Here is a 24,639-nt window from a genome sequence, read left to right as displayed (position 1 = left end):
TGTTTTATTTCTAAATATACCTGTGGAGGTGGCTATACAAAGAAAGGAGCTGAATGGCTAGTTACAAAGAAGTACACAAATAAGAGAAAGAAAAAAATGTAAACGCATGTATTTCAGCACAAGTAAATTCCCAGGAAACAGTAAAGCAAACCTCAAATATGCTTTCACGTCATTCTCCTTAGTTTTATGACACTAGGAAACAGGAAAGGAACAGAGAGCAGGTTCATTCATCTATTTTGCCTCACGATGCCAAAAGGTTGGTCTGAGGTTTTCATTTCATTTCTCTGAATGTTCTGGTATCATTTTACTGCTTCTTCTACAAGCAAGGTTGAATGTACTGTCCCTCAGGAATTCTGCTACTTGTAAGTCCTCCAGCCTTTATCATTTACAGAAGAAAAAACTAGTGCTGGCGTCCTGGGATTTAGTACACCCCACAGATTTAGGACCAAAAGAGAATTTATTAATCCTTTGAGAAATATTACTTTGAAGTTCCATATTTTTAAAGATCTTGGAATGCTTCAAAATAAATGCAAAATTTCTCTCTGTAATATGCATGGCACAGATAAGCTTGTACATACTTACAGAGGCAAAGTTTCTGGGAATTAACTACCTCATTCCCCTGTTTCCAGGGCATCTAATTAAAAATTACTAAACGATGCACGTAAATGGGTGTAGTAAGACCCTGCCTTGCAAGTGTTGAGAGAGAGAGATTTTTCAGTGTTCAAGAATCCTTTTTCTAGGGGATGGGGAGAAGGGAGTTGTCTGTGTTACTTGAGAGCATTACTGCAGTCTAGAGCTGGAAAAAAATCTTAAAAATCAGTCATTGCAAAGCTCCCTTCTTTTAAGGACAGAGGATGAGGGACAGCATTTCCTTTCTTTCTATTCCTCACACTTCTGAAAAGCAAGACCAACATCAGTATTTACTTGTGAGAGTCATGCAATTTGAAAAGCATTTTAAGTTTTAGAAGAAAGATGTTATGTTAGAATTTGAAGTTGAAAAACTGAAACAAGCAAGACGCAGATAAAGTGGAAAAGTCCCCCCCACATAACGGGAAGCACCAAGTCCGGGGGTGAGTAGCTTCACCTCATAGCAAGTAAGGGCCAGTGGTTAATGATGCTTTGTGCCTTTTCTACGTAAAGCTGCTCCTTGAGAAATAGCCTTCCAACCGAAAAGCAACAGGGAATCTTTTTTAAAAGAAATAATGTAAGGCCTTATTTAAAAAGAAATTGTACCAGAGTCACTAGGAATATTTAAATGGTGATATTTTTAAAACTACTTACAGTTAACATCCTCTCAAGAGAAAATTTAATTTTTTTAAAAAGGCAAAGAGTCATAGAATTACCTGTGTAAGCTATTTCACTTATTATACTGCCTTTAAATTCATGTTTAAAAAATCTCATTCATATATGACTTCTGACAATTGATATTTTGTAAAACTGTGAAAATATATTTGAGTTATTCAAAGAAAAAGTTCTTGAAAGTCTAAAGTATTATCTTCCTTCAAGAGTTGTGGCGTGTCACCTTTAAAATTGCAGATGCCAACTAAGGGGTGTCACTCCTCAACTGGCTCTACAAGAAGTTAGTCATTGAGCCCCTGCAGTCGCTGACCTTCGATACACCCAGGAAAGAGATTCAGGGTGAAGATCAGAGATGAAAAATATGTTAGAACAGGCCCTCACGTAGTTAGGAAATTCTGATGAACCTAGATTCTTGCATCTTCCACCACTCAGAAAAGCACTAAAGCCATTAACTAAGATCCCTGCTCCTGGTGGCCAGCAGACGCCTGGTACCGAGATGTGCACCTGACCGCACATACCCGGTCACCAACACCACATACGCACTGACCTGCCCCTTTCTTCTGTGCCACGGTTTCTCAGAGTCACCCGAGAGGCTGTATCCCTGGCTACAGTCCTCAGCAAGACACCGAATCAACTCAACCCATGGCTCTTACATTGTGCTTTTTTTTTTCAGGTAGACACAGGTTATAGAAATCGGTGTTTGGGATTCTGAGAAAAGCTCTTTTTGAAATTCAAAAGTTAAACATAAAATGAATGGTGCATTTTTTTCTAAGAAACATTATAAATAATTTAGGGAAATATTAGAATTTCACAGCTGTTCAGGAAAAATCCTATTTCCTGAAATAACACTTTGCACAAACATTTAAGACTTTCAGATCAGCCATCAACCCGAGTTTGCTCCTGGCGGGCTGGCCAAACTACAGTGTAGTTTTCTGGAAGACAAACCCTGGAGCCGACACGGATTGAAGAAAATACCGATGCAGGCTGAACAAAGGCCCTGGCAGAAGACTCTCAGGTCTATGAACTGGGAAAGTAAGTGAAAATGCCACCAAACCCAAAGTAGTGGAAGAAGCCACTGTTTCCAGCAAACGATGATGGAATATCTGTTTGCTTATTCCACTGGGATTCCTATGCGTATTTAAGCAGGCTCATAATTTAAATCCTGACTGGTCTCTAAGATTGCAAATTGCTCCTTTATTTTTCAATAGTCAGCTTTCCATGCTCATTTAGGTTTCATTTTACCTCTGTAAAATTATTGGAGAAGTAAAAAATATATAACATAAAAAATAACAAGACACCACTGAAAATGAATCAGTAGCCCTGCTGCGGACTGACTTGGGTTCCAAACCCAGAGGCCGTATACCATCTTACCTCTTCAAACACGGACAAGTCAAAGCTCTACTCATCTGTCCGTCAATACACGTACACACACACACTAACACAGACACAAAACATAAAAGGAAAAACAACACACAGAGTGCTGTTCCAATTATCCGCCGCTGCATATCAAAGCACCCCAAACTTATGGGCTTAACACGCTAATATTGTTTCTCATGGTTTTGTGGGCTGTCTGGACTCAGGTGGGAAGTCCTCGGGTTGGAGTGTGACAGAGGCCGCAACGCACTCATCCTAACAGCTGAGAGCACAGCCAGCAGCGCCGTCCGCAGGCCTGCACAGGCCCTCCTGTGACTTGGGCATCTCCTGTCACGGGCTGGGTTCCTACAGGGAACTTCCCAAGAGCAAATGCTCCCAGGTACGCATATGGGAACTTCAGGAGATCTTATGAACTTGCCTAGGAAGTAGCAGAATGTTACTTCTGCCATATTCTACTGGCCAAATAATCACTAAAACCAACCCAGATCCATGGGCAGGGGACCCCACCCTTTCATGGGGAGAGGCACAGTCACACTGCAGCGGAGTGTGTGAGATGGGAGACATTAGTGTGGCGATGTGGGGAAAACACACTCTGCAGCAATGCAACAGGGCATCAGGGAGTGTGGACTCGGCTGGGAAAGCCATCAGACTGGACGTTCCTTACCAGCTGTATGTTTTATGGAGCTTTCAAATCCTATCTGTTCTCTGCATCCGTTTCATCAATAAACTAGAAGCTTCAGATAGAAACTTACTACAGCAGCAGCATGAAACCACACTTTATTCCTAAGTTAAGAATAAGAAAGTGGCAGAATACAGAAAAAATTCTTGCTGAAATATAGTCTTACCTTTAAGACAATAAATCGAGATAAAGTGTGTAAAATCCAAAAATCTAAATCAAAATGTCTTCCTGTTCTTATCTCTTTTTTTTCTTCTCTACTTATTATTTTATTTTATTGGCCACACCACACGTGGGATCTTAGTTCCCTGACCAGGGATCAAACCCGTACCCCCTGCATTGGGAGCACAGTGTCTTAACCACTGGACCGCCAGGGAAGTCCCTTGTTTAACTCTTTTTGATAAATCATGTCTTCGGTTACTAAATCAGCAAAAGGATAATAATTAATTGCAAGGACTATCTACTTTTATCAATAGTCCACAGACTGATGGTTTCATAGGACATTTAACAAAAATCAATTCCAAATTGTGTAATGTCTTTGGAAGAATAATGTTTCTAAAAAGTTTCCTCTAAAACCTATATTTTATTACATTATCCATTTAAGATGTGTAGCTCTTTTCGTGAAAGTCTTGAGGTAGACTATAAACAGGCATGATGTAAAAATTCTTAAAATGACTTTGAAAATGCAAGGGAGAGTGCGTAAGCAGAGCCAGGAATTTGCTATTGGCAGCAAAGCCTTTCAAAGGAGAAATGCCCATTATTCAAGCTGGTAAATTGCTAAATTGTTTTAAGTTCACTAATCAAAGGAAATGACAAAATCCAGGAGAGAAACAAATGTTTTTCTGGACCTAAGCTACAGATACTATCTATACAGCATCTCCTTGAGTATAAAATGTGTATAAAGGAACAGAGGTATTATCTGGATAAAACAGGCTGGGCCAAATAAAAAGTATACACGTAGAACTCAGAATTAACTAATTCTACCATTGAAGACTCTTTTTTGATTGCCTGTTATATGCTGTGCCTGGTACTCAGAAAACTTAAAAATTATTTCAAGAAAAGCAAAAATATGTATATTTAATAGGGAGTCACTGTTAATAACGTATCCCACTGAGAGGCCGGGAGGGACACCCCCCCAAGGAAGGGTGGGCGTGGACGGAGGAACACCCAGCGTGACGCAGGGCCAGTGGCCGCCCGCGTTACAATCTCAGTAGCTATTTGCTTGTTGCCTGACAGCCTCAGATGGAAATATTAGGACAAACGTTTCAAAACTTTCAACAGATACAAGTAATGTTGCTTGTATGTTAATAAATGAACGGTAACTTGCCTGCCCGCAAGAAGAAGAAATTGGTCCAGAGTGTGTCTCCTCGTCTATATTTCAATCTATAACCAACCTCTAAACAAAGTTATATAGCCTCACTCAAAATGGGTTTTTATTATTCTTAATAAAAGAATTAATCTTGAGCTACTGGGGTATTTGCTTCCTATTTTTGTATAAACATCAAATATTCATCTTTAAAAATGTTCTTTCATTCCCAGATAACGTCTGTGATGATACCATCGTTAAGAGACTATACATGACCTCTGGCCTCATGGCATTTACATTCCAGCCCCAAACAGGAAATGATCTATGGTGTGAGACCTCCTATGGGTGAGTAAATAGATGTACTGTGAAAACATGAGAAATGTCAGTTCCCTTTCAAACAGGGTAGAGCCAGGAGAGGGGAGTGGAGCCTTCCTGGAAGAAGTAATTGGACCAGCAGGATGAAGAGGACAGGTCCAGGTGAAAAGGAGCAGGAACAGTGTTCCAGACAAAGGAAAGAGCAGGTGCAAAAGCTCCGAGGATGGTGGCAAGAGCAAGTTTAAAAAACAAAACAAAACAAAACAAAACACAGTTCTGGAAGAAGTCCTGTTTGGCTGGGCTGGGGCAGAGTAAGAGGAGAGATAGACGGGGATGTGAGTAGTTTCAATTATTTTAATTGCTTTTTACGTTTCCAATGAGCGATTGGGACTCCCTGAAGGGTTTAAGCAAGTACCTGATAGGAGGAGATTTATCTGCATTTCAGAAAAGTCACTAGTTACAGAATGAGAGGAGATGGAGGGGTCATGCAGAGAGATGGGGAAACCGATCCGTCCTGTATGTAATGGTAGACTGTCCCATGGAAGGGTAGGGAAATGAAGAAAAGTGGTAGGATTCTGAAAATTCAGTACTTACGACATAGAGCCTAAGGATTTAGTGATTGGTTAAAGTCAGGTGGTGAAAGACAAAAAAATCTTTTAACTATCCTTAGAATAAGGCCAAGTTTATCTAACTCTTTAAAGTCTATACTATTTTATGTAATGAAAAATGTCAATTTTTAAATGCGAGCTAGGATCTTAAAACAATTTAAGAAAATCAGTTGCTTTATTTCATAGTTACTTTTACAGAAAAACGGTCCATTTAATTTGTTTGTAATTAGCCTACTCATAACACAAGTATCTACTCTTAAGAAAAGCAGTATGTTAATGTAGCCAATTTGCCATTAAGATATTTAGTTTCAAAACCAGGAAAAAAACAATTCAATCAAAAATAGACAATACTGATGAAAACTTTACAGTATTCTAACTTTCCAGTTTCCTCATTGTTCACACTTGCACCGAAAGAAAAAATAAAATAAAATCGTGTGTAATTTAAAGGTATATTAGGGCTTCCCTGGTGGCGCAGTGGTTGAGAGTCCGCCTGCCGATGCAGGGGACGCGGGTTCACGCCCCGGTCCGGGAGGATCCCACGTGCCGCAGAGCGGCTGGGCCCGTGAGCCGTGGCCGCTGAGCCTGCGCGTCCGGAGCCTGTGCTCCGCAATGGGAGGGGCCACAGCGGTGAGAGGCCCGCGTACCACAAAAATAAAATAAAATAAAATAAAGGTATATTAACTAAAACTGCCTCTTGACTTTGAGGGAAACAGACTCAGGACTATTTAAAATAACGCTGCCCCGAGAAAATAAAACGCATTAACAGCCATGAAGGCAAGTCACAAATATTAGTCTTCATGTAATGTTAAACTTTCTAGTAGCCATGTTTAAAAAAGGAAAATGAGCCAAGTGAAATTAACATTAATGATACCTTTTTATATAACTCAGTATTTCCAAAATTTTATCACTTCACCATGTAATCAACATAAAATAGGTATGCGCTATTTGCATTCTTTTTGAAGCCTGGGGTGTGTTTTACCCAGAGCACGTTTCACAGGCTGAGCGTTCACGTGGAGACCATCCTGCCGGGCAGGGCAGCTCCAGAACAGGAGAAACCTCCAGGAGCGGCCCATCCTCTGCTGTCCCACTACACGCCTAGCAGTCGGTCACAATGAGTAAAGGGTAAAAACAAAAAGCAAACCATCTGTTAACCCAGATGTGGCCATTGACAATGTTAAAATTAAGGGAGAGTAACTGAAACTGAAACTTAGCTGAGGTGACAGCAGTCACCAGGAGTATTAAAAATGGAAATGTATTCAAAAGCCCCAAATCCCCCAATACTTCTACATCTCAAACTTTAATCCATGTAAAGTAATCCACTTAAATACAACCTGCTAAAGATGAATTTACACATATCTCCTGGCAGCTACTTCATTTGGAAGTGGCAGCTTGTTTGGACACCAGTCGTGTCGTAAATCCACGGCGGGGCCCGCAAACCAGTGTCCACCTTGATTTAGTGCTGTTTTCAGTTTATAAGAAAAATGTCACTACGTAAACCACCGACATTTTGATTAAACACTACAGTTCTTATTTTGGCTGTTAAATCAGTAATGCAGCTGGATTGCAAGTAGTTTACATTCCCCCCAAACTGGGCTCCGGTTCAGCCAGTACTGCACTGACATCATTTCCAGCAAGATCTGGCTGCTTTCAGCGGCCAGTTTAGAAATAGCCTTCACAAACAGCCACATAACATTCAGTGTTAACACATTTCAAGAAGAGGGTCTCACAAATGCTTGTGCTTAAAATAGGACAGTCAATCCCAAAATAGTCTCCCACCTAATGTGTCATTTGCTAGTATAATAAAAAATAAATAAGGTAATATTAACAAGAAGACAAAAGCCTTTGACGACATTATTTATCTTTGACTTCACCTGAGACTGACTTCCGAAGATTTCCTATTTTCCTCTCCAGAGTAGATCAACTAATATGTAACCGGGAGCAATGATTCTCAAATGTGTTTTGGTGGCAGGCGCTTTCTCCGAAGCAGCGAGCCTCAGGGAGAACATCACAGATACTGATACACTATTTAATTACGCTGTGTAAACTCGGAGTGACTTACAAGTAGAAAATAAGCCCATGTTATATACATAAAACCACAGCTACAAGCAAAAAGAACGATTTTTAAAAAGGCAGCTGCACAGACCACAACATGTTGAGTCTTTCAGAGACCACTACTTTACAACTTGAGTATTCAGCATCAGTACCAAAAATTAAAGAAAAACTATGAAGGAAAAATGCTAAAATGTATTCAAGACCATCCAATAATTATTCTTTTACGTGAATTAGGAAAAATGTCACTATGACTCCATTTCAGCAGCTAGACACTCATCCCGATGGCTGAACAAAAGGATTCTAGAGACTACATTGGAAAATCAAAAACTCAGAACTTTTAGCTCCAGGACCTCAAACTCCTCACCTGCAGAAATTCTCTGACGTTAGATCCCAGCACACGCAGGATTGTGTCATAACCAGATTCTTGACAAAAGACGAAGAACATCTTCCCAAACATTTGGAGGATTTCTCCAGCGTTGAGATCTAGTTTACAGATTTGAGAGGCAACAGAAAGAAAATATATTAGAGGTGGAAAACTGTTAGTGGGAGGAGTGAAGACAAGTGCGTAATAAAAAATATTAAATATCCTCAGTTTCTGTGCAGAGTGAACAGATCACAGGAAAAACACCTGGCCAGGAGAATACAATGACATCTGAGAGGACGGCATGTCGACGTGTTAACAGGGTACGTCTGTACTTAAAGCAAAGCAGTTTCTCAGCTTGCATGACAAAATTCTGAGCTTTTTTAAACTTATATTTAAGGTATAACTTACTTTTTCCAAAAAATACAGAAAGATCTTGAAAATCATTAAGAATGCACATAATATTGTGGTGTAAAATTATTTTTCTTTATACAAATATGCATATTTAATAACTCAGCTGCACATAGTATGAACCCTACGACCCCGTGTTTTTCTTAATATTCGATTATTAATATTTCGTAAAATTTAAAATTTGTTCTTAACATCAATTTTAATCACTATTTTATCCAACATGGATATGCAACGATTTATTTCACCAATGCCCGCTTGCTCAAAATGTAGGCTTTTCCAATTTTTGATAATGTAAGTAACTCTGAAATGAAAACACCCATAAATCTTAATGTTAATAAATCTAATCATTTCTTTAAGAAAAATTTCTAAAGGATTTGAACATTTTTTAAAAGATTTTGACTGATGACACAAAATTATTCTCCAAAAAAACTCTTACCTTACCAACAGATTTTAAACGTGCAAGATTTCCTCTTTAACTCTACCCTTGACTACACTATTTTTTTAATTGCCAAATTTGTATAAAACTTATTTCACATTTGTGTCAGTTTTGATTACCAATGAGGCAAGATATTTTTCTTCTTCTTATTAACAATTCAGCGTACTGTTTTTTGGTAAGTCTCGTATCCTGCAAGAGGTAGCGCTTGCCCATCTGACGAAGCCGAACGGCATCCACCTCGTGCATCCAGCCTGCAGTCCGGCTGTAAACTGAGCACACGGGCATGCGAGACCCTACTCTGAGAACCGCATTCTCCCATGAAGAGTTTCTCTTTGGCTTTGCCTTCCTTGCATGAGTCTTGTCTGATACAGACCTCAGTTTCTTGTTTCTTTTACCAATACCTAACAAAACCTGTGATTACAAGAGATTTGGAAATAATATTTTCTGCACTCTATACTTTTGTAATTACCGTGCTGTTGACACGGCAACATTAAATTATTATCGCGTTATTAACTTATTACATTAAGTATCAATACTTTTTTTCCGTCCTCAACACAGGGCTTTTTGTGGGGAGGGGCAGAGAGCTCCTGTCTTCTCTAAAGAGTCTGTAAGCAGAGCATCCGGTCCCAGTGTGGCCTGAGGCTGACAGGACAGGTGACCGCGCGGCCAGGGCCGGGCAGCTCGCGTCCTGCGCAGCTCACGCCGGACCTCGGGCCACGCGTGCCTCGGGGCGTCGACGGTGGTTTCGGCCAAAGAAGGAGAGTCGCACGTAACTTACTGAGGACTCTGCTGGCAGCGGCAACCAGGTCGTACGTTTTAGAATCTTCGTATATTATTCGGACAAGAAACTGCCCCTCTTCGTCCAGCTGCGCCTCTCTCCTGGAAAACAAGAACAGGCCCGACACCCAGAAGAGCGGCTACGACGATCGCCCAGGGAATGGCCGCGCGCCGAGAACAGGATTTACTCCCGGCAAACCCGGTTAAATCGGTGACAGGCACCTAAAAGTCCAGTGGTTGCAAAGATCTTCTGTCACACCCCCTCCCCAAATTAAAAATGATATATTTAAGTGCGTCTTAACAAGACGAACACGTGTATAGTAGTCTAATGCCCAATACTATACCTGATACTAAATATAACCACGAAATAACTTTTGGTTAAATTAATGGGCAGCAAATATGTGTTGAGTCCCTCTACGTGCCAGGCACAGTTAGAGGCACTAGGAATACGGCCGTTAGTGGGAGAGAGCACCAACCTCTGGAACAAATGTATCCTAGGAGGGGAGACAGAAGAGGCCTAAAACTAAGATATAACTGAGATACACACACACACACACACACACACACACACACACACACACATATAAAATAATGGCAAGTAGTTTGGAGAAAAATAAAGCTGGGCAAGGGGGTAAGGGACTCACGTACAACAGCCGGAAGCATCGCTGAGAAGCTGGCAATGGAGTCAAGTGTGAAGCGTCTCTGCAGGGAGCCCTGAGCAGCCTGGGAGCCCCGAGCAGCCTGGGAGCCCCGGATGAGGGAGAGTAGGTGCAAGGCACTGGCGGGGGGGGGGGGGGGGCAGCCCAGGGCACTGGGGGGGCAGCAGAAGCTGCAGGGAGGGGACGGTGCTGGGGCTGCACTGAGAGCAGATGGAAGGCGCACAGGACAGAGCAGGGCCACAGCAAGGTCAGAGCAAGGTCAGAGCAAGGACAGAGCAATGTCACAGCAAGGACAGAGCAATGTCACAGCAAGGACAGAGCAATGTCAGCAAGGTCAGAGCAATGTCACAGCAAGGTCAGAGCAATGTCACAGCAAGGTCACAGCAAAGAGAGCAATGTCACAGCAAGGTCAGAGCAAAAACAGAAAGGTCATAGGAAGGACAGAACAATGTCACAGCAAGGACAGAGCAATGTCACAGCAAGGTCAGAGCAATGCCACAGTAAAGTCAGAGCAAAGACAGAAAGGTCACAGCAAGGACAAAGCAAGGCCACAACAAGGAGACCAGGTTAGAGGCCACCGGGACCTTCAGGCGAGAAAGGCCCGTGACCTGAGTTGGGTGAAAGCAGTGGAGGGAGGCACGTGGCCCAGATCCCGGACATGAAGGTGCCTCCCGGCTCGCTGATGAAATGGACGCGGGACGTGAGAGAAGGGAAGGACGCAAGGATGACACTGAGGTTTTGGCCGGGGCAGCTAGAAGGATGTTGTCACCAGAGGCTGGACTGGGACAGGCGGTTGGCCATGGACCAAGGGGTGAGGCCCAGAGCTCTGTATTAAACACGTGAGGTCCGAGGTGCCCGGTGGACAGGGAGCATCTACCAACACGCCCTCGGCGTATTCAGCGCAGTAACTCGAAACACACGCAGGATTAGTGACAGGAAATCACAGTTATCAGTTAAATAGTTGTCATGGTTCTATATTTATTTTGGTGGGATTTAGACTGTTTTTCTCAAACTAGTGTCTAAACGGGAGGAGAAATCCATCGTTCAGAACACTGCCTGCCCTGGAAGAGCACAGCCGAGCTCCCAGACACCTTGTCCATGTGAGATGCACAAAAACGGGCAGCCCGGGGAGAACATAACTGGGTGAAGTTTCGCCACAGGGGTGGGGAGAGCTACTCGTCACCAACCGGCAGCCTCCTGCCTTCTCTCCCGCGGAGGCGGGGCTGTCACCGTGGCTGCCCGTGGCTGTGGCACCAGTGTCTGCTCCAAACGGCAGCACAGCTTGGGTTCAGGGCGGACAGACATTTCTTCAAACACCCTGTGTTCTTCAGGGCAGCCCGCTTGTTTGCCTGCAGTTACGCCTAACAGTGCACATGGGGGAAAAGCATGATTTTGGTGGCACGAAGACGTGAATTTCAGAGCCCAGGATTTCCTCGTCGAAAGAACTTGAACAAATCACACAAAGCACGTGAGCATTAAAACCCCTCTCTCTAGGGCTTCCCTGGTGGCGCAGTGGTTGAGAGTCCGCCTGCCGATGCAGGGGACACGGGTTCGTGCCCCGGTCCGGGAAGATCCCACATGCCGTGGAGCGGCTGGGCCCGTGAGCCATGGCCGCTGAGCCTGCGCGTCCGGAGCCTGTGCTCTGCAACGGGAGAGGCCACAACAGTGAGAGGCCCACGTACCACAAAAATTAAAAAAAAAAAAAAAAAACCCCTCTCTCTGGGGGGAAAGAAGGATTGGGAGTCTGGGGTCAGCAGTTGCAAACTATTATATACAGAATGAATAAGCAACAAGGTCCTACCGTGCAGCACAGGGAACTCTATTCCATATCCTGTGATAAACCATCATGGAAAAGAATATGAAAAAGAATGTATATATGTGTATAACTGAATCTATTTGCTGTACAGCAGAAATTAACATTGTAAATCAACTTATACTTCAATAATTTTTTTTTTTTTAACCCGCTCTTCTAAAATGGGAGAAGGGCTTCCCTGGTGGCGCAGTGGTTGAGAGCCCGCCTGCCGATGCGGGGGACACGGGTTCGTGCCCCGGTCCGGGAGGATCCCACGTGCCGCGGGGCGGCTGGGCCTGTGAGCCGTGGCCGCTGCGCCTGCGCGTCCGGAGCCTGTGCTCCGCAACGGGAGAGGCCACAACAGTGAGAGGCCCGCGTACCGCAAAAAACAAACAAACAAATAAAATGGGAACAATAATATAACCCACCTTCCACAGCTGTAGTGAGGTAAAGAGTGCAAAAGTGTGTTCTAAGCTGCTGAGGCATTTTATGTATATAGCTGATATATATAACTAATGACCGCAGCGCTTGCCATGTCTAATTATTCAAAAAAATCAAAGAGCTACACACAAGCTGTGAAACTCTCCCTTTGGCTGAACATACGCTGCTGTTAAATGAAAGGAACACATCTTCAAAACTTCAAGTCTTTTTAACACCAAGTCAGTGAAATATCCCCAAATTATGAAAATAGAATGTAAAAACACTTACTTATCTTTTGATAAATGCTATTGTGTAACTTACATATTCTAATTTCTAACTGTATAAAAATATAAAGTATATGAAATGAAAAACTTTAAAAAATCCTCCACTATACTGAGACAACCACCACTGGTATTATATTCAGGTTCCTTATGCTTGAAAATAATTACATAGATAACACACACCAGATCATAATGCTTTAAAACCTCCTTTAGTGACTTAACTGTTTGATGGACATCTTTTCATGTCAATAAATATACCTTTCTATACCTTGACTACATAAAATTGCATTGGTTAGGAACATTGAAGTTTCAGTAGATATTAAATTCCTTTTATTTTTTCACAAGTCCAAACAAAATGTTGTGATGAGTATCTGTGTAGCATTATTTATACTTCTATGTAAAAATTCTAGATTTAGAATTAAAGTAAATTCTAATTTATTCTAGAATAAATTCCTAGAAAAGAAATTGCTGATTTGCAGGATATGGAGAGTCTAATTTTTCTCATTTTGTCACTAACATTTTATTATGAAACAGCATTGGCCTACAGATTGGAATTTTGAAGCCTCTGATTTAGGGCATTCTAATAAAATATAAATAAATTTTAATTAAATATATAATAAAGGACAAATTAACTCATGCTCTCACTATGGCCTATTCTTTTTCTTCCAACTGAGATAAATCAAACGACGTAAGTTTTTGTAATGAACTCAGTTTCTCAGAAACAGCCACCAATTCATAACCGTTAAACAAAACACAAAGCTCTTCTGCACAAAATACAGAAAGGGCCGTTAACCTAGAAATCCCCTAACCACGAGTCAAGGCCTCCCCTCTTTGCTTCCTCTTGCTTCAGTAAAATAAGCACTCGTATCTTTTAAGCTTCACTTCTTGGAATAATCAGCCCAACACGCTCCCGGGAGGGAGGCTGAGATATAAATTAAACAGCAGAACATGAAAGGACATAATCGGCTTCTCAAAAATCTCACACTGAATTCCAATAAATTATTCAAAATGCTGAGAATTCCGTATTTACATTTGTCTGAGAAACCTTTGGGAACTCTGGGTCGCCCTTTGGGTCCTTTTCCCCCTGGGGGACGAGTCTTGCCACAAATAACTGAACACCTATTATGCTCCAAGCCCTTCCTGAGCACTTTTAATATATGAATGAAGGAAACAGATGAAGATTCCTGCCTTCAAAGAGCTTTACATTTTAGCAGATGGAAACAAACAACAAGCATGTATCGTTATATTCATGTATTATCATATTTATATATTATTATGTTTACATAACATATACGCACATTCTATACTTTATTACGAGGTGATAAATGCTACAAAAGAAAGATCAGGATAAACGTGTGGGGGGGGTGGAGGAGGAGGGGCGGGGTGCAAGGTTAAGCAGTGACCACAAGAGGCCTTGTGAAGCTACGCCTCAGCCAAGGGTCCAGAGGCAACACTTCCATCTGGGACCTCATCCCTCTCGACCCAACGCATGTCTCTCTGTGGCCCATTCTTCAAAGTCTTCCCTTTTCGGGGTAAAAGCTAATTGGAGACACTGCAAACACTTTCCTGACAACTGGTCTGCTCCATTGCACTGGACAGGAGAATTTACAGAGCCAAAGCAGCCACACCCCAAAATTAATTTCTGGCAATACGGCTATTGAAGCCAGTAGACATTTTGAGTGAATGTCTCAATTCTCAACACTGCTTTTCTTCTAACTTTGAGGGAAACTCAGGTTCGTTCAGACTCTTTGCTGTCAAATGTCTTGGCTTCCAGAAAGCACAGACGTGATAACAATAATCTCTCAGCTGTACCTGTTCTTTGAGGGAAGAAAATGTTTTTTCACCAGCTACCTGAAATCACAGAGGGAGACCAACAAATGAGAGAAAGTTTGGGAAGTGAGCTACTATTCAGATGACATAAACGCCGTACGTAATCCAGGTAACGCCACCTTATACTTCTCCGTCCCTCACTCTGTCATCCCATAACTTTCAAGGTTTTTTTTTTCCTCCTTAAAAGCAAAGTAAAGGGTGACTCAAATATACACATACAACATTTCTAACAATATTTATTTTCTTGATATGTAGAGTTCATCTTATGCTTAAATTATCCAAATTCAGCCATGCACACTGACCAAATTTTCTAGACTCATTCATTGTTCAGAATATATTTTGTTTAGAATGTTGCATTACACAAGACAATTATACAATTCCCCGTTATTTAAATTACCTGCGGTTGACATGTGAGAAAAACACAGGCTTCTCTGAGAAACATGACTGAAAATTTTCCCCAGAATGAAACACTTTGGACATGGTTTTTTTTCCCAGTCATTTTCAGCTGACAAAAAAGACCACATCAAGCCACAGGCAAACTGGCTTGAAATGTATTCAGCGCTGTTCATCTACCAAATGGCGACCGATGAGACACTGTCATCCAACACCTTGGTGTGTGACTACACTGTTGTTTCCCGTTGTGGCTGTAACGATGCCCTGGGTTAGCCCGACGACTACAGTCTCCCACTGTTTCCAGCGTGGCGGGCCCTCGTTGGTGCTACCTTTCCCTGGACGCCTGGGCGTTAGGCATCAGATCGCTCTACTTGGTGCGCTACTACCTGAAGGTCAGCAGACAGGAATAAAGGTTTAGAGAAGGTTTAGTTTTACGTCTGCCTAGGCGAGGTGGGGTGAGGTAATCAGGCACTTTCTTCGAGCACCCGGTAAACCCAGATGGAAAGATGCCCGACTGCGTCCGCCCCAGGCCACGGCCTTCGCTTGCACGCGCCGCCTCGAGGACGGGCGCGCTCCCCGGGGCCGCGCGGGCGGCGAAGGGTCTGCGGAGAAGGCCCCCCACCTTGAACGTCGCGCACCTCCGACCGACAGGAGACTCGGCGGCCGAAGACGAGGAAACGGCGAGCGGAAGAAGCGAGGACAGCGCGGGGAGAGGTGTCCACCCAGCGCCCAACCATCAAACTGAAGTCGCGCTCAGTGCCTTGCTTGGCCCAGAGAATTTACTACTGCAGACGGCCAAACCCAAACGAGTTCCCCCTCTCCCAGGAGCTTTAAAAATAAAGTCCTCACCTTCACCTGCAAACAAAAGGGGAAATAACTCTATTCTATATATTTGTAGCCATGAGAAGTCTTTGAAAATTGAGTCTGTATACGTGAAAAATGTTCCCAGTAGCAGGTCATTTCCTACTTACTTTTAGAGATGGCTATTCGTTGGATTTAAACCGATCATTTATTTACAGAGAAACTGATCATAAATTTACACATTTACTTACCTTTCCCCAGAAGGGTCGCAGATATTTTTATCATGGTGGGGTTTTATGGTTTTTTTATTTTTTGCGGTACGCAGGCCTCTCACTGTTGTGGCCTCTCCCGTCGCAGAGCACAGGCTCCGGACGCGCAGGCGCAGCAGCCACGGCTCACGGGCCCAGCCGCTCCGCTGCACGTGGGATCTTCCCGGACCGGGGCACGAACCCGCGTCCCCTGCATCGGCAGGCAGACTCCCAACCGCTGCGCCACCAGGGAAGCCCCGCCCCTGGTTTCGTTTTTTTAATCACTGGTGCCTAACCCAGATGCCTGGATCAGAGCATGCACTCTGTGAATGTCTGCATGTTTGAAAAGAAGTGAATGAATGAATGAAATACATTTCCCTCCACGTGTTTCCAAACTCCCTACCAAAAATCAAACAATCCCACGTTACTGGCAGAAGTTCAGAGTTTGTTTTTCAAACTTGGGAATTTTTTTATTATTTATTTTTTAAAGCTGCCAGAAACATCCAGGCAGCATTTCTCGTAACTCCATACCTAAGGAGATATTCCTTATCTTCAAAATGTGAATGTACAAAACTGAATTCATATTCTGACACTGAGCTCCTGCTATTATACGCCTGTCAAGGAAGTTTAGGACACTAGAGAGACTGCTGGCTAGTAGGTAGGTAAAGAAGCTTCCCAGGGAGGTATGAAAATGGGAATGCTTAGACGGGACAGGCTGAATACGGGAGTCTCAAAATAAGGTCTGGTCTCAGGCAGAAAAGATCCACACACATCAAACGATCAACCTGACCAACGACAGCTCCCCGGGGTGCGGATCCTGCAAAACCATCATCCCCGCACATGCTGTATTAAAGACAGTGTGCAGATATAGCCGTGATGATAAATCCTAGGCTGGTCCATTTCAGTGAGAGCTTAAGGACGTTCAAGGCTGGGTTGTGTCCATCTGGTATTAAAATTAAAACCTCCCACCATAAAACAAGGCAATTACGATGTATGACACCTAAAAATTAAAATTTTACATTCCTTTATTTGGAGTGGCCGTGAAGCATTAACTACCTCTCAATTTTCAACAGCACAATCCGACGATTCCCAAAAGTCTGAATCCCCGAAGGAGAGACTAGTTTAGGGGGTTTGGAGGACAGAGACGTCCTGCTCGGACCCCCTTCCAGCTGGTGAAGGTCAGTCCTCTCAAGCCAGTGTCTTCCCTCATCCAAGCCCTGTAAACGGTGACAGTCACGTTCTCACACGTGACACGGATTTAGGCAAAGTACCACTCTGGATACATAATGGGTTTTTTTTCCTGACTGTGTCCAGCTTGCCATGAGACAGGCTCGTGAGTAAACTGCCCCAGTTCTGGAAACACAATCACAAACATTTCAAAGGAGCACTCAGCAGCAGCTCCATCAAACCAAGGAGCCCCTCAGCCCTGGGTGTCCTTCCCCCTGAACACGGCTCTCACGGGCACAGCGGCCCAGAGCGCTTCCAAAACTACAGAAACTGCTCAGAATTTCTGAGGCTCTGATTTTCTTCAGTAGAGGTCCTGTTCCTGAATAAAACCACCTGTAAAAATATAACAGCCACAAGCACCTGGCAAGCACGTGAAAAGTACAGGAAAACAAAAACAAGGACGGTAGTAGTAACACACATATATGTTGCCCATTTCCATGCTAAATTGTCTTTGGAAAATCGGAAAGGAGAAGCTCGTTAAGTCCTTGTGTGGGGAAAAGCACATAATATGATCATTACAAGCCTATCTGGGTCCAAATCTCCGCTCTGATGATTAACAAATGAGTGGCTTGAGGCAGGCATCTAAAGTCCTGAAGACTCAGTTCCCTTACTTATGAAATAAGAACAATGAACAAATCTATCTTTTACGGTGGCTGTGAGTATTAGGTGACTTAACAAGTACCGAGCTTTTAGGACCACCACTGCAGAGCATATGGTAAGTGTCCAACATGTAGGAGAGGTTACATTCAGCACTGAAGGTCCTGGGGGGCACTCTCATCTGGTTTTTAAAGTTAATTTCAGCATCACAAACGTCTACTTACAGTCTATAACACTGACTTTAAACAGCACCTTTGAGACACTTGCTAAAGGATTCAATCTTGCCCTGAATCCAACCCAGTAAGTGTCTTGGGGTTTATGAAATTGGTAATCCAACAGCAGTGTTCTTAATCCTTTTATTATATCCATGTGTGAACGCTGACCCTCCCAAAAAGAGAGTTATAATTTACTGCTACACCTTCTGCCTTTGTTAGTATCAGAAATGCCCATTTCAACAGAGCTTATATTTTATTAAATAGTAGTTGATGATGTCACCATTCTGACATAATAAATCCTGGTTACAGAATAAAAAATTAAGTGTGATGAATATACATGTGCTCTATTCTCTGGAAATTAAAAAATGAAAGATAATTCATAAACATATTATAGATAGATAGATACAGAGAGAAAGCAGGCTTCTTCTGCTAGTTATAGATGCTAGACTTTAGTGAGATAAGACAGGTGTTCATCAAATAATACTACAAAGAAGTAATTATAAACTTGTGCATGTGCTATGAAGGAAAAGTACAGCTGTGGAGGTGAAAGAATTCTTCCCTTAAGAAGTAAGAGTTGTCTTGCCATCTCAAAGCTGGGAAGTATTTTCCATTTGCAGGACGGAGTGGGGCGCGTGGAGAGAGAGCCTACCGAGCACAGGTGTCCTCCCCGTGGACGGGAAAGGCCAGCCTGGCTGAGGAACTGACCCCCGGCCCACGAGGGTGCTGAGAGCAAGCGGACCGTGGGGACTGAAAGGTCCCACGTTGGGGTGATCTGAAGACTGACCACCAAGACTTTCAATAGAGGAACAAATCATTCTGCAATTTACAAGTGTATCTAATCCACACATCATACACCTTAAACTTACACAATGTTATGGGCCAATTACATCTCAATAAAGCTGGAAAAAAAATTGAGGTAGAAAGGCCTTTCTTATTTCAAATGGGTATTGTGGCACTCATGTGAAATTAGAGAGGAAAGGACTTTGGAAATTTTAAACAGCTTTTATAATAAAAAGTACTGTTAATATTTTAAAACCTACTTGAGCAAGAATATAGGAAGGTTTAGAAATTTAATTATTAAAACAAAAGAAATTTAATTATATCCTCAGGAATAGGAAAATCTGATTAAACCATGGCAAAATGTGGTCCACTATTTGGTTTTAATTTGTTTTGACAAAATGAATATTAAGAGCATACGGAAGCAACCTAAGTGTCCATTAACAGAGGAATGGATAAAGAAGATACGGTAGATAGACACAATGGAATATTACTCGGCCATGAAAAAGAACAGAGTAATGCCATTTGCAACGACATGGATGGACCTGGCGGGTATTACGCTTAGTGAAATAATTCACTACAGAAAATGAAAGACAAAGACTGTATGTTATCACTTATCTATGGGATCTAAAAAATGAAACTAATTAATGATTTTTAAAAAGAGCATATGCTGCATCTTCAAATAACAAACCGGAATTGGGGGAGGGGAGGCTAGAAGAATACAATGTGGGATGGACTCCAGAGTAGAGCTGGAGCGGAAAAAGCGCATATGGTGAAAGGAAGTCTCCCTGTAATGTGCAGAAGCGGGGGCCGTGTGATGGGTGAGACACAGAGAACCTGCCGGCGGCCATCAGAGTGAGACGGGAAGGTGCTCAGGGCCAGGAAGGAGGAGCCTGAGCGTCTCGGGGGCACCTCGCACGCGAAGGGCAGGTACTGGCCGCACAGCACGGAGGAAGTAGCAAAGGGAGTACAGTGGCAAGAAGTCACTCCCTGTCCTAGAGCAATGAGTACACGCTCAGAGGGGGGTGGCATGTGCTTCAAGGGGTTACGTAGGCGGAGCTGCGGAAGGGACGGGCTGAAACACTCTGGCTCTAGAGTGAACATCCCTAACAGCTACCGCTTACTAAACAGTTATTTATCAAGAACTGTATTGAGCACCTCACAGGTATCATTCAACATATGAGAACCCTATGAAGGAGTTATGGTGTTTCCTTACAGAGCTGAGTCTTGGAAAGTTTAGGCAACTGGGAAAGTCACATAACTGGCTATGGCCACGCATTTGCTTATATGAACTATAATGATTAATTCGTGATTAGCAAATTCAAGTAGATGCATTAATTTCAAAACTGGAAGATCAGAATATGCTATCCAACCGCCAAGTGCTTCCATGTCTGAGTTACAAGCAGAAAAATCAAGATATAATTAGATTAGAAATATCCTGGTATCTCTAGACTCTATTTGAAAGCAAGGATTATGTCAAACACTTTTCCATCCTCATCGCCCGAACACTAGACTGTGCTCCTTAAAAATATGCTTAACTAGAGAATGAAAGCAGATTTGAGTCACTGAATGGCAAAGTACGCTGCCCTGCTATAGATACATCTCACAACACATACCAAACGCGTCTGCGTTCTTTACGCGGGGAAGTAATCATCTTCCTGGGGGCCTTCTGAAGGAACACACTCCAATATTTATCAACTAACAGTGTCATTACTTCACTTCCAAATCACATGCCAAGATTCTGGACCCAGTAATTCGATGCAATGTGAGCGCTGCCAGGGCCGATGGGAGGGTGACACAGATGGTCATTAAATCAAGCATTTAGGTGCTTTTCTAATATGTATATCGTGACTTGATGTTTTTCCTGAAATGGCGGTTGATATTTCTCATCCCTGAGGACCCATGGCTTCCAGAAAGGGCCATCTCAAAACTGAAAGGAAGCCAACAAAACAAGATCTGAGGTAGATTCAGAGGTCTCTTTGACTTTTTTTACATATATTTATGGTCTAGATCACAGGGGCAAACTACATAGGTCTCTGGGTCAAATCTCAACCAACACTGGTTTCTGCTGTTTGGGGATCTAAGAATGGCTTTTACATTTTTTAAGTGGTTACACTTCAGTGGTTATACAGGTACGCCTAATATCATCAATATTGACTCGTGGCCTGCAGCACCTAAAGTATTTACTATTCTGCCCTTTAAGGGAAAGTTTGCTGACCCTCAGTCTTGACAATTTTTCATTTTCTTACAAAAAGAAATTTAAAACTGTTGTGAAATGGTTATATTGTTGGTAATAGTGTAAGTGGATACGGAGTTTACAATGAAGCATTTCTGGCTCTCCCCCACTTAGAATTTTCTGTCTGGAATCTGTTACTTAGGATTTTACTTGTCCTTAAATGTTTGGCATACTTTCTGAAGAAGGCTGGATGGCCACTTCCTCCTAAACCAAAAAAGTATTACATAAAATTTTATAAACATCAATTTAGACAGTTTCTCACAGAGCAAAAAGGAAGCTAGAGGAGTCTGGAATTTACTGAGACAAAAGTTTTTTTTCATATATTCAGTTTCCATAAAAAGTTAAACCTGAAAGTATCTTGGACCAGTGACTGCAGCACCTCCCTGGAGCAAATGGTGAGGTCCGAGGAGGACTCAGAATCTCCCAGACAGCATTTTCCACTTAAACCCTGCCGACCTCTCCTGTCCTGCCCCCAGGCAGTGAGAATCTCTGTGGATCTAAGGAGCTGCTCTTCCAGGGAGCACACGGAGACCCCTCAGGGGTCCTGACAGTGCGCTGTTCTAAGGTCCTCCATGCAGAAAGCTCAGCAAGGCTCTCTCGCCCAGATGCTAAACCATATCCAAGACAAGGTGGGCGCCACCAAGAGGGATGCTGAGACCAAGGAGAATCAAAGTTAACACCTGCATTGCCAGCACTCGTATAACTAAAAGCATTTCTCTTGCAGGGGGACACAGTCCTTGAGGTCATTTTGAAGGAAAAAGATCCATATGATTTGTTTCACTTCACCAAAAAAAGAAAAGTGTTTTGTATGATTTAAATTATTAGCACTTAAACAGATGAAGGAATACTGCTTGATGCTACTTAAAAATAAATTCATGAGTTAGACGATATTGATGTTTAATTAAAAATTAATATTTTTTAAAGGAAAATGAAACATTTTTAGCGTGATTTGGTAGAGTTAAGCTCTCACATCGAGGGGATTTGTAAATTTTTAGATATTTTTGACCTCTGTGGAAAACATGGCCAACATAAATCACTCGCTACTTTAATTTTTAAATTTCCGACACATTTCCCTATGAGGTATTATTTTTCATTTCTGTATTTGACAGTGATTGAAACTGATAGTGGGTAAGACACACGTTCTAAATCCAATAAACATACATAAGACTGTTTCACCACAATAGCCATCCTGTGCTCTCAAAATTCTAAACATATTCATTGCCATGGCACATCCACCGGGAAATTTGGGGATTGCTAGCTTACGGATGAGACATTACCACGTGGGAGATATATATGGTGCTTTCATACATTCACAGAGAAAGCGGCTTAAAAACAGTCCTACACTGAGGGTACACTGTTTAACATCTTACTCCCGATGCCTGCCTTTTCTGTAACTCTGTCTACCAAGAAACATAGAAATTATGAAGGTATCAATAAGGTGGATAGAAAGTTCAAATCCCGAAGTAAAAGCTTCAGTGCCTAGATTCTCATTTGACTGAACCACGTAACTCCCAAACCCCCACTTCTCTTGACAGTAAGTAGATGTGCTCCGTGGGCAACGTAAGTGGCTTATGGAACCTGAAACAACGCTCAAGGGTACAGACCCGAGGGGAGGAAAAGTTGCACTCTACGGCTTAATATTTCATCCTGGGCACTTCCACGGAAACAGACCTGTAGAAGAAATCACTCTCGCGGAACTGCATGACAGAGCCTGTTGGCGTTCACTGCCACTAACTGTAATACATTTAGGAGCAAACAGCATAAAGCATCACCGACTTGACGTAACAGAAGGAAATCCGTGAGCACAGGCAATGAGCGAGTAACAGCAAGGTGTTCTCTGCCCACCGGGGAAAACACCCTCTCTCCCTCTGGTTGCCTGTGGCAGTCGTACCGCTGTCCCAGGATGCAAATGCAGAGAGTACTGGGTGTCGGTGCGGCGACTCGGCTGCGGTCATCCATACACGTTACACGCAAATTTCACCAGAGTGAGAGGGAGAAAAGCAGAGAGCGCTGCTGGACTGCAACGCTCAGGGGTCCACAGGGACGATGCCCCGGTCGCTGCAGCAGGTCTAAAGTCCCAGGGGCTGCGGATTTCCGCGCACGTGCAGAGCACCGGGCCCACAGCTCTGGACAGAAACTAGGGGGCCCTCCTACCGCCGAAAGCCCTCACCCCGCAGAAACCCGACGTAAAAGACGTGGGGGGGGGGCGGGAGAGGTGTCCCTTCGTTTCAGGGGGAAAAACGCGCTCGGCTCACAGCTGCTCGGAAGGGAGCGCCCGCAGCCCGCAAAAGCGTCCCCGCCGCCCGTGCCCGCGAGGTGTGCAAAGGGCCCGCGAGCCGCTCTCGGCCCGCTTGCGAGGCCCCCGCCGTCCCCGGGGCCCCTCGGCGTGGGAACCGCCGGGGCGGAGGCCGCGCGATCCCGGCTCCTTCCCGCCCGCCCGCCCCCCACCCCGGCCGGCTCCGAGCGTGGGAGCGCGGCGGCCCCGGGCGGGAAGCGGGGCGGCGGGCGCGCACTTACTTGATGTCCTCCCACACCTCCGGGCCGTAGTTGCGGATCACCAGCAGCTCCAGCGCGTGATTCACGAACCCGTACTGCGGGGCCAGGGAGAGCCGAGCGTCAGCGACCGGCCGCGGGGCCCCCGGCCCGGGGGCGCGGCCGCGGGGGAGGGGCGGCCCCGGCGCCGGCCGCGCGCAGAGCCCTTCGGCGCCCGTGCCCCCCACGCCCAGGCCGCCGAGACGGGCCCGCCCCCCCCCCGGCCGCCGGCCGCCGGCCGCCTGCGACGGGCGCCCCCTGCCCGAGCTCGGGAGGCCGCGCGCGGTGCGGACCCCGGGAAGCCGGGCACCGGCCGCCCCCGCCGCGACCCCGGCCGCTCCGGTCTGCCGGCTCCGGACGCCGGCGAGCCGCCAGGCTGCCCCGGGCCCCGCGCGTCCGCGGCGCTCGGCCGGCCCCCTCGGCGGCCAGGCCCCACCGGCCGGCGGGACGCGCGGCCGGGCGCCGAGAGCACTCACCATGGTGTCCGCGCCCGCTCGGCCGAGCGACCCAGGCGGCGGCGCCCGGCCCGGCGCGCCCCGATGCCCCCCCGCAGCGCCCGCGCGCCGAGCCCCCGGCTGCCTCCGCCCCCCGCCTCCCGACCAATCCGCGGCCGCGCAGCGCCGGGAATCCGCTGGCTGCGGTGCCGCCCCGCCCGCCGACGAGCTTTCGTTGGAGGCCGCGGCAGGGACGGCGGAGCAGCCGCAGCGGCTCCGCGCACTAATTCTGGGGCGGGGAGATGCAGCTGCTGCGTCCTCCCAGCAAACGTATTCTTATGCAGAGGTCTGCCCGGGGGGCGGGGGGGGGCGGGGGGGGGCGGGAAGCACCGACTAATAAGGAGGGGTGTGTGTGTGTGTGTGTGTGTGTGTGTGTGTGTGTGCAGACTAAGGAAGGTGTGTGTGCAGACTAAGGAGGGGTCTCTGTGTGTGTGTGTGTGTGTGTGTGTGTGTGTGCAGACTAAGGAGGGTGTGTGTGCAGACTAAGGAGGGGTCTCTGTGTGTGTGTGTGCAGACTAAGGA

General features: G+C 44.8%; 1 protein-coding gene across 2 annotated transcripts in view; it reads right to left on the bottom strand.

Moving 5' to 3' along the window:
- Positions 1–24,179, bottom strand: part of GUCY1B1 (guanylate cyclase 1 soluble subunit beta 1) — a 49,598-nt gene extending 25,419 nt beyond the window's left edge. Inside the window, exons 1-4 of one of the 2 annotated variants that reach the window (XM_059066300.2) lie at positions 24,100–24,179; positions 23,609–23,682; positions 9,617–9,717; positions 7,995–8,113 (exon numbers count right to left, since the gene is read on the bottom strand). In XM_059066300.2, the coding sequence (XP_058922283.1) occupies positions 7,995–8,113; positions 9,617–9,717; positions 23,609–23,682; positions 24,100–24,102 (297 nt within the window). In that variant the 5' untranslated portion in view covers positions 24,103–24,179. The remainder of the gene's footprint in view (positions 1–7,994; positions 8,114–9,616; positions 9,718–23,608; positions 23,683–24,099) is intronic. The other variant, XM_067035402.1, reaches the window with a different exon arrangement.
- Positions 24,180–24,639: the final 460 nt, after the last annotated feature.

Source organism: Kogia breviceps, chromosome 6, assembly GCF_026419965.1.
Source record: "Kogia breviceps isolate mKogBre1 chromosome 6, mKogBre1 haplotype 1, whole genome shotgun sequence".
Classification (NCBI taxonomy): domain Eukaryota; kingdom Metazoa; phylum Chordata; class Mammalia; order Artiodactyla; family Physeteridae; genus Kogia; species Kogia breviceps.
This window is presented reverse-complemented; position numbering and strand designations above follow the sequence as displayed.